The 16,418-nt window shown below is 43.5% G+C and overlaps 1 protein-coding gene across 4 annotated transcripts in view; it reads right to left on the bottom strand.

Moving 5' to 3' along the window:
* Positions 1 to 224: 224 nt before the first annotated feature.
* LOC117076122 overlaps positions 225 to 16,418 on the bottom strand; it is a 50,929-nt gene continuing 34,735 nt past the window's right edge. For 2 of the 4 annotated variants that reach the window (XR_004434242.1, XM_033199191.1), the window contains one exon: positions 225 to 1,037. Coding sequence is in view for 1 of the 4 variants with exons in the window: in XM_033199191.1 (XP_033055082.1) it covers positions 942 to 1,037 (96 nt within the window). In the remaining 3 variants the exon portion in view is untranslated. Of the gene's footprint in view, positions 1,038 to 4,827; positions 4,985 to 6,230; positions 6,332 to 16,418 lie in introns of all 4 variants that reach the window. The other 2 variants (XR_004434243.1, XR_004434244.1) reach the window with 2 other exon arrangements.

Consider the following 16,418-nt stretch of genomic DNA (forward strand, 5'->3'; position numbering starts at 1 on the left):
GGCAGACCAAGTTTGAAAAAGCCAGAGTCCCATAGAGGATGAGTATTGATTTCTCTCCTTGCCTGACATGATAACAAAGAGGTTCAGGGCACAAAGATGAGATCTCACCTCCGTCTTCACCTCCCTCTTTTTAGTCCCAACTCCATCCTTGACAGATTCACCTACACACACTCACACATGCACACACACCACTCCCTTTTCAGGAAGAAAGTTACAGGCTCCAGTTAATTAGACATTCTATGATTTGAGCTTTATTACTTCCTCTTTACTCTCTGAACTTTAAAGGAACACATTTCTGTAAAGTTTAAATCATTTCAATTAGGTGTATTACCTTTTTAACTGGGGGTGGGGAGGAGCACTTTTTATTTTGTAATGTTGAAGACTGCACTCAGTCATTTGAGCTCCAGGAAGCCTTCCCTGGCCACCCATAAGTTAAGAGCCCCTCTTCTGAGCTCGCAGAGCACCCACTTCACACCTATGCTAGAGAACACACCGCCAAGGATGGAAATTATCCAAGGGTTTGTGTCTACTGCCATGCCAGGCATCCAGCTCCGCTCAAGCACGCAGGGGCCCTGACTTCCTCATCTAGGTATTCTCAACACCTCCACCAGCAGCTGGTAGGCAGCAGAGCTACTGTTACTGAGCTGCCCACGGCACCAACGGATCTATGAATTAATCTGAACGTCCTCCCTAGAGAAAAGCACCCGCTTGTCGAGGGAGGAGCGGGGGTCTGAAATGCTAATCCCTGCCCTACAGTATGTGTGTGCATACAGTGCACCTTCCAAAGCCCGGAGTGGCATTCTTATTACATCCCGGAAACCCCCGTGTCAGGGGCTTTTGGGGTGACATCCAGTATGTAAATACCAGGGTCAGGTCCTGCTGAGTGGCACAACAGTGCCATATGTGAAAGTTCCACCAGCAGCAGAGGGCTCTTTCATTAGTCATTTCACTGCACACAGCTGTAAGGAATCTGGCAAAGCTTGATTTGGCTGGGAGGAGTGCAATTTCCACTTGTAGGCGTCTTGAAAACTTTCATACTAAAAAAAAAAAAAAAAAAAAAAAATTAACAACAAGAATATCATCATAGTTCAAAATAAGAAGCCAAAAATTGAAGGTGGAGAGCCAGGGTAGCAAGCATAATGGAGGGACTCCAAGACCCGGGCTTCCACCAGGACCCTGCACTGACTCACAGATGTGTAATGGTCATGGCAAGCTTTATGTGTAAACAGAGGTCCTAACATGTCCAGAGGTAGTGGCTGTGAAAGCCTGGGCAGATTCCAGGCGGTATTCTAAGGTTAAGCATTGCTATGGCTTGAATGTGTCCCCCAAATTTCATGTGCTGGAAACTTAATTCCCAAATTCACATATTGAGGACATTTGGAGGTAGGGTCTTTGGGAGGTAATTAGGATTAAATAAGGTCATGAGTGTGTGGCCCCCTCGGTGGGACTGGTAGCTTTATAAGAAGAGTTAGAGTGACCTGAGCGGACAGGCCTGCTCTTGCCCCCTCGCCATGTGATGCCCTCTGCCATGTGAGGACGCAGCAAGAGGGCCTTCAACAAATGTGAGCACCATGTGCTTGGACTTCCCAGCCTCCAGAACTGTAAGCAATACATTTCTTGTCTTTAGAAATGATCCAGTCTGTAGTATTCTGTTACAGCAACAGACGATGCTTAGCACTAAGACAGGGGTACAGAGAAGGAAAACTGAGAGGTCACAGAAGAGAGAGGAGGGTGGAAGCTGGGGGAGAGGCACTGATGGAACCAGCTTCCATCCTTCCCTGCAGGGCTTGGAAAGAAGAAAAGGAAGCAGTCCTGCTTGCCATGGCTCGGTCAGGGTCAGGAGGCCAGGACTGCTTTATGTCCCTGCTATAATGGACTTATGGGCTTTTTAAGACTTTTTAAAATTATGGCTCCTAGAGCTGACTCTACTGATAACTTTACCCTGGACTCCCTCCCTGATTTTGAACTTAGTTTGTGTGGTGGCAGGGGTGAGAGGCTGCAGTCCAAATGGAATGCAGTTTGCCTGTCCTCTATCAGCATCAATGCACTGCCTTTCCCCCTGATTTTTACCTCATGATATATTTATGCATTTAAAACACGTTTATTGAGTGAGCTGCATGCAGCCAAATGCAAGTAAAAAGCTTTTTTTTTTTTCTTTTTTCTTTGTCCTTTCAACTCCTCTCTCTGGATTTGCCTTGTCCCTGCATTTGAGATGAAAGCTAACCAATACCACGGATTTTCTAGCCACTCTGAGCCATTAAATAAGAGGCTTTTTAAAACAAAGAAAAAAGTAAAAAAAATAGTCTACTCAACCTGAAGCTTCTCCCCTCTCAGGCTCCTTCACTTAAGGTTTGGAAACTCGGGACCAAGGAAGAAGGCATGGACTTCACTATTTTCTGTCCTCCACCTCTCGTAGCCAGCTGCTAATTCTCACGCCTCAAGCTGTGAGAGATTGGGAACTGAGGGAAAGGACACAGTAGTTCATGGCTCTTACTGTCATGACACTGCCTTGGCGCTCTCTGGATTTAGCAGATTTTCCAACGCTTTCCTTTCCAGCTGCACTTAGGCACATTGCAGTTAAAGGATATGGCCACCAGGTGGCAATAAAGGCCCTTTTTTCCTTGCCAGTAGATCCTACCTTCCGGTTTTATATATGGCTACATCATTTCTTTAAGATGAAGTTAAATATGCTTTCCCTACATTTAAAAAGAAAAGAAAGTAAACACCTAAAACCACAAACTGGTCAACTTAGCAAAAACTAAATATAATTTAAAGATGATGCCCTAGGGAATAAACGTTGAAAGCAACCTCCCAAGTTGTTAATTATGTAATTACATAACTAATTTACTAAGTCTTTCTCTTCCTCAAATTATTACTGTGTAAGTCTAAATCTTATTCCCAGATCTTGATCATAATTTACCTTCCCTTAGTTTACAGTCAGAAACTTTTCCCCAAAGGCTCCCTGTATGACCAGTTGTCATTTAAAGACCTTTATTAATAACTATTATACTAATAATATCATTTGTTTTTGACTATACACCAGTTACAGTTATGTTACAGTCACCACTTATAGTTATGTGTTGACTACACACAGACTACACACTGTGAGAAAACCTAACTGTGATATTATTTTATCCTCACACCACCCCTACAAGATAATTACTCACGTCACCCACTGCCCCTGCTCCCATTTAGGGTTGCCAGAAAAAATACAGGACGCACAGTTAAATTTGAATTTCAGATAAACAACAAATAATGTTTTAGTATATGTCCCATGTACCATTAGGGACATAGTCACTGCATGGGGCATAAATATTTTATGGGACATATTTATACTAAAAAACAATTATCTGAAATTCAGCTTTAACTGGACATCCTAGATTCTTATTTGATAAATTTGGCAACCTGACCCCCATTTTATGGATAAGGAAACTGAACCTCCAGGAAGGTAAGCAATGTAATGAAGGCTAAGAGCTGGTAAGCAGCACTGTGGAGCTCTGAACCCCAGACCCTCTAAACCGGGTTCCCTCCATACCATACTGCCCCTCCTTGTTGTCCAGGGAATTCTTCTCATCTGCCAGCTGCTAGTAAAATAATCTGCCATCCTCAAGTAAAATAATCCTTGTCACTGCTCTCAACTAAATCGAAGAAAAGCTTTTCTTCCCAGTCAAGAAGGAGTCACTGAAAGACAAATTCCCATGACTGATTTTCCCATATCTGTCTTCCTTGCCAATTTATAGTTTTTGAAAAAAAAAAAAAATTGAAAACCTCCCTTATTTTTTTCCACATTGATATTCATATTTTTGTAACTTTCAAGGCTACCTCTAGTAAACTGAAATGTAAATACAACAGTTCATCCCAATTTGTTCTTCTGGCTTAATTATCTGAAACATAATACAGTAATTTAAAACTACACATAAAGAAAAAACAAAACAAAATAAAACTGTAATGTCATTGTACCATGAGGATATCAAAACTTTTTGTTGGTGGTTTTTTCCCACATATCTTCCAATATTTGAGTGATGATAGATTTAGTCAACTTGTATTCCACTGCAGGATTTACTGTCCTACACGTACACGTAATAGGACAATAAAACCATGTTACAGTCCCATGGCTATACCAGAACACCTCTCCCCCACAATGTCAAGGTTAGTCCCTGGCAGAAAAAAAGCGGCAACAAAGGAACGTTTAAAGGAGTTTAAACACGCAAAGTGCTTAGAACAGTGCCAGCCAAATAGTAAGTGCTCAGTAGATGTGAGCTAGTGTTACTATTAACACCTTGAGATATTACTAATGGCCAGACCCAGAAATGGCTTTGCATTAATGACTAACAAGCCATAAACAATGCAGAATGAGAGAGAAGGAATGGTGGTGCCCAGAGTGAAAAAAAGTAGGACTAGGAGAGAAGGGAGAAAGGCCATAGATTCATTCAACAACCATATCATGAGTGAGTGCTATGTGCCGGTCTTGAAGGGATGGGGAGCCCAGTGAGAGAGGCAGGTCTTTGTAGTATGGTGTGATAATTGTGCACTGGAGACAGCAATGCCCAGGACAGCATGGGAGCACAGAAAAGGGGAACCTTAGCCAGTCTAGGAGGTCAAAATGAGGTCAGGGAAACTTCGTAGAGTGAGACTTCAGCTGACTCTTACTGACCCAGTAACTGCTGACCAGGCTGAGGCTGAGAAGATGGCACATTCCAAGCAGTGGAGGCAACAGCAAGCAAAGGTGCAGACTTAAAACAACAAAGCCAGTGCAGAGGACGGGGAGACAATTTAGTTCCCTTCTCCTTCGGAAAACCAGCCAATTACTACGCAATGTCAAGTTACTGGAATGACGGAACACCATCTGTGGGCCCCTGCACAAGGAAGTATAAATGCAAGACTTCTCCCATCTTCAACCAACAGGAGCAAGACGGTGGACACCACCAGATGAGAGAGTTGATGTCATGGAGAAAGGAGGTTTGTCAGCTTCATATGTTAACCACTGAAGAGATGTCACATGTAAAAAATATATATATATATATATATATGTTTTGACGGAGTCTCGCTCTGTCACCCAGGCTGGAGTGCAGTGGTGCAATCTCAGCTCACTGCAACCTCCACCTCCTAGGTTCAAACGATTCTCCTGCCTCAGTCTCCTTACATGTTATATCTTAATTAAGTTATTAATATCACTTGCAAAGAAATTCATTCTCACCAATACATGGGGCTTTCACATTGATCCTCATAAGCACCCTCCCTAAATCTAAAATAATAGATTCCCACATTAAATATGAGAAAATGGGTTTTCAAAGGGATTAAAGGATTTTCCTCAAAATTATATAGCCAATAACAAGAAGAGTAGAAGTTGATCTTCAATGTTATGCATTATTTTATTCCCTTTTTTTTCCACCTCTTTAATGAAAACACAGCCTTCAAGACCCTGCTTGAATCCCACCTCCTCTGCAAAGCTCTCCCTCCCTCCCCTACAGCACACGACACAGAGTCTTTCATATACCAAGTATGCAATAACAGTTTGATGACTGCTGACAATGATCAGGTGGCAACTATCAGCCTGTGTGGGTGCCTTGTGACCACTGGACAAAGGGGAAACTGCAGTGGTCTGGACTCAGGAATGAAGTCCCCTAGGAAGGACTAGGCTTTGAGCCAGGTCTTGAAGAAATTGGTAGCTGGGAACTGGTGGAAGCATGTGGGGTAGGAAGGAGAACATCCCACAGGTGATGGAGAAGTAACAATTTGTACAAAGACACAGAAGCGGCCGGGCGCAGTGGCTCAAGCCTGTAATCCCAGCACTTTGGGAGGCCGAGACAGGCGGATCACAAGGTCAGGAGATCGAGACCATCCTGGCTAACATGGTGAAACCCTGTCTCTACTAAAAAAAAAAAAAATACAAAAAACTAGCTGGGCGACGTGGCGGGCGCCTGTAGTCCCAGCTACTCGGGAGGCTGAGGCAGGAGAATGGCGTGAACCCGGAAGGCGGAGCTTGCAGTGAGCTGAGATCCGGCCACTGCACTCCAGGCTGGGCAACAGAGCGAGACTCCGTCTCAAAAAAAAACACAAAGACACAGAAGCAAAGTGCACCAAAACTACGCCTATCTTCTATGTCTCTGCCTTTAATATTATCCTTGGCAAATCCTTTATAATTAGAGAATATCTTCATCTGTTTATGCCACTATAACAGAATACCTGAGACTGGGTCATTTGTAAACAATAAAAAATTTATTTCTCACAATTCTGGAGGCTGCGAAGTCCAAGATCAAGGTGCCAGCAGGTTTGGTGGCTGGAAAGGGCCTGCTCTCTGCTTCCAAGGAGGTACCTTAAACACTGTGTCCTGACATGGTGGGAGGGACAGAAGGGCAAAAGGGGGGGTGAATGCTGTATCCTCACGGCAGAAGAACAGAAGAGAACAAACACTCCCTCAAGCTCTTTTGTAAGGACCCTAATTCCATCCAGGAAGGCTCTGCTCTCAGGACTTAGCCCTGTCGTCTTAATACTATCACATTGGTGATTAAGTTTTAACATGAACTTGGGGGAACACATTCAGACCACACGGGAAAGAAATAGACAATTCGGGACAAAGTATTTCTTCTCTTTACTTGCTTCTTTAGTCCATATGTATTTTGAGTGCCTCTCACGGGCAAGACTCTATGGGAGGCATAAAGATGAATCAAACACAGCTCTTCCCTCATGGACAATGTGTTCACTAAAAGAGGAAGACCTATGCGTAACTATCTATAATGAAAGGCGCAAACTGGAAATAGCCACAAACAAGCCATGAGCTGCTGCTAGTGTTTATCACTTCAAAGTAGGGATCTTAAGAGGAGAATCTTTTCCCAAACATAATCATGTTACAAACATTTCTCAGTGTCTTTTATTCTCCTGGGATAAATAACCAGGAGGTCATTATATTAAAGAAGAATAGATGGTATCACAGTTTGGATGATACAAGCCTCAAATAAAGTGGTTTTCTATGACAGTGGAGGAGTAATGATTGCAATTAGAAATAGAAAGCAAGAGGACTATTTTCCTTCCTTTAGGTGGTACTTGGTAAACGAGGAACTGAGCTTCTACAGCAGGTATTAGCAAGACATGGCCCGTGAGATGTGGCTACTGCTGTTTTTCAATTAATAAAGTTTGTTTGAAACACACATGCACAAAAAACAAAACAAAACAAAGTAGGGATCTTTGTGGGCCAGTGGGCCCAATGTGATTCTATGAGTTCTTATGAAAGGGGTGCGATAAAGTCAGAGAGAAACTGGCTGTTCCCTTCCTAGAAGCAATGCTGTTGGTGCTGGATTTTCAAGGGTACAATTTTCACGGCTTAGACAGGTTCTGAGCCATTCTAGGCAGAGGGAACCACATGAGAAAAGATATAAAGGTGGAAAAGTTCCAGGTCCAGCAAAAAAGATTGAGGAATTTGGTTTTACTGCAACATTAAGATAAAAATAAAAGAATGGAAAATGAAGTTGCAAACGTGGATGAAACTGGGTCAAACAGTGGAAAGAATATGAAACTTTGAATTCCTAAAACAGAATTCCAGTTCTGCCACTTACTGTCTACATGACCTCAGGCAAATTACTGAAATCCTCTGAGCCTCAGTTGCTTCATCTGAAGAATGGGATCAGACAGGTGGATTTTCAGGCATGCAATAAGGTGGCACCCCTTCAATCAGAGATTCTTTAAATATTTCTTATTCTTTAAATAATCAAGTTTTTGAGCACTGAGTCAGGCAGTGACTCCCAGCCTTTCCTCCACTGTCCCAGGAAGTGTCAGTATTCCACCCAGCCACATAGGACCCTGCGGCTAATCTGAGTCCTCTCCTTCCTTTGAAACGGGTACAAAAGTTTCTAGTGGATTTGATTTTCGATGACGTCTTGGTATTTTTTTGTAGGTTGTGAATTTGAACCTCTGCCCTCTGGCTTGCACTTGGCTCAGTGTAGCTCAGGGAGTGGTTTGAGGGTTAAGGGTGTTACTTACTTAGAGTGCTCCATAAGAATAGCTGTTTCTGTGTGACCTTTGACAGAAGAGGAAAAACAAGCCATGGAGACTGGCTAGGGGGTCATTTAGAAAGACTATTTCATAATCTATAAAAAGCAACTCGAGGCCTGAAATAAGAGAATAGCACTGGGAACAGGGAAGAAAGGATAGATTGAAAAGCTCCCATGGAAATGGAATCCCCAGGATTTAGCAAATAATTGTATGTTAGATGAGGTAAAGAATGAGGTTGAAATCTGGCTCTAGGAAGACGGCAAAGCCATTAACACAGCTAGTGATATGGGGAAGAAGAGCAGATTTAGAAACGAAGTCAATGAATCTGTTTGGGACACAGTCGGAGGAGCCAGCAATCACAAAAACAGACAGAAAAGGACAACAGGCAGGTGAAAATTCAGCCCTGTGCAAGAAAGAAACATGATAGAGTAAATTATTAATGCACACACAGCCTTTGTGTGTTCCAGGTGGTTCTATGAACTAGAGTGAAGAGGCTGAGCCTGGACACTGTGACCAAACCATGGACTGTTCCCAGATTCTACAACTTGCATTCACTCCTTGTACATCTCTTGATGAATTTTTCACACATTCTGGCCTCAGTTATATGGATATGGTCCCCAAAAGATGTGAATGTCCTTACTGGGGCAAGAGAATTCCTTCTCTCCCCTGTTGAGGTTTGAGTCTTCAAAATGAACTAATAGACTGATTAACTGGAGAAAAGGCATATAGACTTATCAAGTGCATGGGGCATCACAGGAAAGTGAGTACCCAATAACCCAATGTGCTGTAGCAATAGAAGTTTATATACTCAGATAATAACCTGGAACAAACTTCCTCTGGGCTCTGGGTGTGGTGTCAACTCTAACCTTCTTTCCTGTGAGTCAGTCTTACCTGTTTGATGAGATTACAGGGAGTGGGGCTCAAGTCAGTTGCTTCCTTCTGGAGGAGCGTCCCTTAGTCAGATATAAGAACTGTAGAAAAAGTTCCTCCCTCCGCTTCAGGAGGCAGAAAGGCAAGAGACAGAGGGCAGGAGGTGGCCAGAGACACCCTGGTTCCATGGCTGCTGCTTTAGTTCAAGACACCCAGCACGTCAAAACGCCATGCTTACCACACCCAGCACGTCAAAACGCCGTGCTTACCACACCCAGCACGTCAAAACGCCGTGCTTACCACACCCAGCACGTCAAAACGCCATGCTTACCAGTGTTGTTTTCTGAGCTTTAACATTCTAATCCCCAGAACCTGTAAATGTGCTGCTTTACATGGTCAAAGGGACTTTGCAACTATGATTAAATAAAGGACTTTTAAATAGAGAGATTATTTGGATTATTCAGTGGGCCCAATGTAATCCCATGGGTTCATTTTTTAAATTTTTATTTTACTTTGAGACAGGGTCTTGCTCTGTCACCCAGGCTAGAGTGCAGTGACACAACACAGCTCACTGCAGCCTCAACCTCCCAGCCTCAAGCAATTCTCCCACCTCAGCCCCCTGAGTAGCTGGGACTACAGGCGCACACCACCACACCCAGCTGATTTTTTCATTTTTTTATAGAGACAAGGTCTCGCTATGTTGCCAGGGCTGCTCTCAAACTCCTGGGCTCAAATGATCCTCCTGCATCAGCCTCCCAAAGTGTTAGGATTACAGGGGTGAGCCACTGCGCCCAGCTCCCATGGGTTCTTACAAGGGGGATGCAAGATAATCAGAGAGAGACAGACTGGAATATGCTATACTGTAGGCTCTGAAGACGACGAAAAACACCATGCAGAAGGAACACAGCCCTCCTGATGCCTTGATTATAGCCCTGTGAAACCCAATTTAGACTTGTCACCTTCAGAACTATATGATAATAAATTTGTATTGTTTAAGCCACTACATTTGTAGTAATTTGTCATAGCACCAACAAAAAATCAATACAATAGTCATAGCGAATGGCCTGGGTCTCATGGTCAATGGATTAGCGCTTGAAACATTAAAGGCTGTGGACAGATAACCTTTGAGAATAACTGATGGTTAGTCTACAGCTGTGGTTCTCAACCAGGGATGATTTTGCCCTACCCTCCTAAAGGATATTTGGCAATGTCTGGAGATACTTTTGATTGTCACAGCTGGGGAGGGGCTGCTACTGGTATCTAGTGGGTAGAGACCAGGATGCTGCTAAACATCCCACAAAGCATGGGAGAGTCCCCTCACCTCCCCAACCAACAAAGAATTACCTGGTAGAAAACTTCAATAGTGATAAAGTCAAGACACCCTGTCTTACAGACTGCAACTATGTTCAGAAACTACACTGACGGTGTAAAGAATGTCATGGGGAAAAAAGAGACATGAGACTTTTCTACCATGTATGTAGTCGTTTTGACAGAAAAATGAAACCTGACTCTGATCAAGTCTCTAGAGTTAACTACAATCGTGCATCCCTTAACGACAGCAATATATTCTGAGAAATGTGTTGTTAGGTGATTTCATTGTGTAAACATCACAGAGTGTACTTACACAACCTGGACGCTATCATCTACCACACACCTAGGCTATATGGTGCAGCCTATTGCTCCTAGCTACAAACCTGTACAGCATGTTACCGTACTGAAAACTGTAGGCAACTGTAACACAATAGTGTGTATCACAACATATCTAAACATAGAAAAGGTAATGTGTTGTGCTACCATGTTACAACGGCTATGTAACTAAGCAACGAGAATCTTTCAACTCCATTATAATCTTTTTTTTTTTTTTTTTTTTTTAGATAGAATCTTGCTCTGTTGCCCAAGCTGGGGTGGTGCGATCTTGGCTCACTGCAACCTTCACCTCCCGGGTTCAAGAGATTCTCCTGCCTCAGCCTCCCAAGCAGCTGGGATTACAGGCGCCCGCCACCACCCCAGCGAATTTTTTTATTTCCGTAAAGACAGTGATCCACCCACCTCGGCCTCCCAAAATGCTGGGATTACAGGCATGAGCCACTGTGCCCGACCTCTATTATAATCTTATGGGACTAGCATCCATAACGCTTCATCGTTGACAGAAATTTCGTTATGAGGGGCATGACTGTACTAATTTACAGGAAACAGAAAATGGAGGACACTGTTATACAGGACCACAGGCATCCAATCCATACAAATCTACAGGACAAAGTACTCAGTTTTTCAACTGATTGCTTGGGTAACAAAACAGAGAGGGACATGGAAGGGGAATCTATGGAATAAAAGATTTAAGAGAAAAAGGAACCAATTACAACATGTGCAGCTGATTTTTATCTTAATTCAAACAAATAAGCTGTAAAAAAAAGTGCATATGCATTTGAGATAATTATAAATTTAAATACTGACTAGTTTATGATATTAATGAATTATTGCTAATGTTAGGTGAATTTATTGTTTTGTGGTTACTTTTTAAAAAGAAATTATTATCTATAGAACTACATACTGAAATATTTACAGATGAAATAACGTATCAGCTGGGCGCAGTGGCTCACGCCCGTAATTCCAGCACTTTGGGAGGTCAAGGCAGGAGGATCACCTGAAGTCAGGAATTTGAGACCAGCCTGGTCAACATGGTGAAACCCCATATCTACTAAAAGTACAAAACTTGTGGCCGGGCATGGTGACAGATGCCTGTAATCCCAGCTATTTGGGAGGCTGAGGCAGGAGAATCGATTGAATCCGGGAGGCGGAGGTTGCAGTGAGCTGAGACTGTGCCACTGCACTCCAGCCTGGGTGACAGAGCAAGACTCTGTCTAGGAAAAAAAAAGAAACAAAGAAATATCAAATTTGCTCCAAAATAATACAGGAGAGAGGATGTGTGCAAAACAAGATCAGGCCACATGCTGCTAATTGTTAAAGCTGGACAAAAAGCACATGGGGACTTACTACGCTATTATGTCTACTTTTGTGTATCTTTAAATTTTTTTCATGTTAAAACATTTCTTTATAAAAAAGTATTATGAAAATACCTGGTTTCTGTGAAAAATGATTATTTTTTCAAAGAGAGAAAAGACTGGCCCCCCTCTTTCCTGTATTTCCTCACCTCTCCAAATAATCTGTTCACATTTGGCACACTTAGACACATACTCCCGACCCAAACAGAAAAGAAAAAGTAACCAGAATTCTCACAGCATCTGTTAGGTGCTAAATAAGTAGAAAAGGTTCTAGTTTAAAATGTGTGCCATTCACCTGTGAAGACAGAGAAGCTGAGAGGGGACCCCGTCCTTTGTTAGATACTGCTCTGCTCATTCTCCATGGCTCTTGGAAACAAGAGCCCAAAGAAAAACTGGTCCTCAAGAGGCAGAGCCAAGACTGAGCACAGGCTGCGCCACAACCTCCACCAGCTCTGAGGGAAAGATCATGTTGGGGGGTCTGCACCAGCACTGTGCCTGCCGTGTGGTGGCGCTCTATAAATGTTGGAGAAAGGAGAGAGGAAGTTGATTTAGTGGGTTTAGTTTTTAAGTGGGTCTGAATAAAAAGTGAACTTTTGCAATATCCTCTAATCCTCCTCAAATATCCTTGCTGCAGAAGGAAAAGTTAAGTGAGAATGTAATTGCCAAGACCCCTTAAAGTGACATTGGTCATAGCAAATGTAGCAGCTTCCTGTCTTAGTAAGAACTTTTGGGAAGTGCTGGGCTGACGCTGTCAGCTGCTGCTTTGTAAAAATAAGCCCTATAATTAGACAGCTACTCCTTATGAAGCCCACTGAAGTGCTATCCTTTATTTTTAACCTTTATCACAGTCCTCAAAATAGACTGTGCAGGGCCTCGCCCACAGCTGCCGAGTCAAACCCCAGCCGGCTCCACCCTTCCTGCTCCCGGCTGCATTCCGCTAAAAAAAGAGCTGCGGGCTCCCTACGCAATGGAACGCAGGGTCTGAGCACACAGACGGTTGCAGGGAATCTAATACCCCAGCAGCACTGAGAAAGAACAGCTGCGCCAAATTTGAATCTTATTTATTTACTCAGCCAGGCAGCTAACACATACAGATAACATTTTGTTTCATCTTGAATGCACAAAATTCATAACTGCTTTCTTAGCTCGCTCCTGTTGCTCAACAATCCTTTTCCACACGTTAAGTGTTTAATGTAAACAACTTTCACAGTCTTCCACTTTCTCTGTAGCAAGTGATACTATGAACCTGTTGGCATAGTTAGTTGAGACAATAAACACTTATAATCTTGTGGGTCAGGAGTGGGAATGCCAGATGAATGCTTAAGCAAAGTCAAGGAAAGGTATTATAGGGCCAAGGGATGTAATGGGGATTTCATTATATTTCGTTGCTTTCTTTTTTGTTGCTTATAACTTGGTGTTCACATTCCCTAACAGATTCTTTGAAAAAGTGTGTGCATAGCAAATAGGGCTCTATTTAAATGGACACATTAGGATGAAGGGTCTATAGAGCTGTTCACTGCAGGAATTAATGTCATACTCTGTCTGTACAAATAATTGTATTAGGTGACAGGCAATACCAACGTTTATATAATTTGTGCTATATACAGCAGATGTAACTCAGAGGCCATGTACTTAATCCTAGAAAAATCTCAACGTTAAGACACTGTTCCCCCAGTGTCCACAGATCCCACAAACCCTTTGCATTCTAATTAAAGCTCTGCTGGGCTTAAGGCTAATTGGTAATAAAACCCAGGCCGAGAAAGCCTTTCTGTAAAACAGAGAATCCATTTGTCATGCAAATAAGCAAAGTGGTAAATTTGAATTTTGAATGTTCACCTGTTATCTTAACATTTCTTAGAATGAGGGTCAGCCAGCAATTGCTAGATCATTATCTTCCCGTTTTCCTCATTGCCATCCTTCAAAGAGCTAAAGAGCGTGTTATTTGTATTGTTAAATCAATATTTTGTTGTTGTAGACCTAAAGTAAATGAATCACTGTAGTTGTCTTTGGTTTTCTTTGGAGAATGCTTTTACATTCTAAATATTTTCCAATTGCAATAATTTCTTTGAGAAAATTTGTCGGTTTCCTTAAATAATAACCTTCAGGTTAGGCTTGAAATTCAAAAGTATGGTGGTTCCTTCCTAGTGAAAGTCCTTAAAGCTCTTTACACTCCATTCTTGAGGAACCTGGTGGGCACTAGAGGGCGCTCTCAGCACACCGGGACGGGATTTGTTAGTTGCACAGAATTAAGAGCCATGCGCTGATTGTTGGGCTTTGGGCCCTGCTGGGGGCCCAAAATCAGCCTGCAGAGAGAAGCCACCTCCGCGAGCCTGGCATTGGCTCTCAGCTGCAAAGTGCCAATTCATCTGCCTTCAGTGAACCAACTGAGCAAACCTGCTAAAAAGATTCTTTTTTACTCATTTCTGAATAAAATATTTCATGGTCAACAATTGTTTGTACATAAACAGTTTGCCTGCTGTCCTTCATTGACATTCCAGGGTCTCCAGAGGCATGGAATACAATGCATGTTCAGGACTGCAGCCTGATGGTGATGTGTAATGAAGTTTAGTGTTGGATTTCGATCTTGGCCAAATGGTGACTCCTTGGTGACAGGTCATGTGCTTACTTCCTCAGCAGATGAGTTCTCCTCCAGCCTCACTTGTGACCAATGATGTATCATGAACACAGGCTGGTGTGAAGCTCAGTATGTAGCCCCCTTGGCTAGAACACATATTTGATAACAGTAGCAAAGAGAAATCAGCAGAGTATAGCAATGCCCTGAGAGGTCCTAAAAGAACTGGGTGAAGGAAGCCATAAGGATTGACAACTAATACCTAATGGCTAAGACCTAAGAGGGTAGAAGAAGAAGAGGTCCTCCACAATTAGCATTTGGCGCGTAATAATGTGAAGCAAGACACATCACTTCCTTGTAATATGCTATAAACAGGTGATGATAAAGGGCGAGGGGTTGTTCCGCAGTGAGGAATCCAGTCCAAACCCAGAGACCAGCTCACAGCCACCCAGCTGAGTCCAAAACAACTAGATCTTTGTTAGACAATTGCCATCCAAACCAGAGTGTTATGAAATGAATTGTGTACCTCCACCCTTCAAGTTCATATGTTTAAGTCCTAATCCCCAGTGTATTTGTATTTAGAGACAGGGCCTTTACAGAAATAATTAAAGATAAATGAGATGATAAGGGTAGGGTCCTAATCCAGTAGAACTGGTGACCTTATACAAAGAGAACAAGACACCAAAGATCTCTCTCCACAAACGCACACAGAGGAAAGGCCTCGCTTATGTGAGCACACAGTGAGAAGGTTGCCTTACTAGAAACCAACCCTGCTGGCACCCTGATCTTGGACTTCCAGACTCTAGAACGGTAAGAAAATAATGTCTGTTGTTTAAGCCACCAGTCTGTGTACATTCTTATGGCAACCCAAGCAGACTAATAAACAATAAGTTATGGCAACACTGACAAAATTCTTGAGGGATCTTTGAGGAATACAGAACTCTCCCGGAAAAAAAAAAAAAATGAAGGAGCATTAAAAACCAGTTTAAGGTGTTTAACCTATAATCTACCTTGTTCATGTAAAAACGATAGCAATTTCTTAGGTAAATTTTGTGCAAATATCCCATTTCATCAAATCTAAGAAACCAATGCATTGGCGGAGCAAGATGGCCGAATAGGAACAGCTCCAGTCTCCAACTCCCAGCCCGAGCGACACAGAAGACCGGTGATTTCTGCATTTTCAACTGAGGTACTGGGGTCATCTCTCTAGGGAGTGCCGGACAATCGGTGCGGGTCAGCTGCTGCAGCCTGACCAGCGTGAGCTGAAGCAGGGCGAGGCATCGCCTCACCTGGAAGCGCAAGGGGGAAGGAAATCCCTTTTCCTAGCCAGGGGAACTGAGACACACAACACCTGGAAAATCGGGTAACTCCCACCCCAATACTGCGCTTTAAGGAAACAGGCACACCAGGAGAATATATCCCACACCTGGCCGGGAGGGTCCCACGCCCACGGAGCCTCCCTCACTGCTAACACAGCCGTCTGCGGCGATCTATCCGCAAGGCAGCAGCGAGGCTGGGGGAGGGGCGCCCGCCATTGCTGAGGCTTAAGTAGGTAAACAAAGCCGCTGGGAAGCTCGAACTGGGTGGAGCTCACAGCAGCTCAAGGAAGCCTGCCTGTCTCTGTAGACTCTACCGCTGCGGACAGCGCACAGCTGCAGTCCATTAGGGGAAAGAGCGGGCCGCTGCAGACCCGAACGACTCTGTCTGACAGCTCTGGGGAGAGCCGTGGATCTCCTAACGCGGAGGTTGAGATCTGAGAACGGACAGACTGCCTGCTCAGGTGGGTCCCTGACCCCTGAGTAGCCTAGCTGGGAGACATCCCCCACTAGGGGCAGTCTGATACCCCACACCTCACAGGGTGGCGTCACCCCGAGAGGAAACTTCCAAAGAAAGAATCAGACAGGTACACTCGCTGTTCAGCAATATTCTATCTTCGGCAACCTCTGCTGCTGATACCCAGGCAAACAGGGTCTGGAGTGGACCTC

This window comes from Trachypithecus francoisi, unplaced genomic scaffold (genome assembly GCF_009764315.1).
Source record: "Trachypithecus francoisi isolate TF-2019V2 unplaced genomic scaffold, Tfra_2.0 Lachesis_group5, whole genome shotgun sequence".
NCBI classification, from domain to species: domain Eukaryota; kingdom Metazoa; phylum Chordata; class Mammalia; order Primates; family Cercopithecidae; genus Trachypithecus; species Trachypithecus francoisi.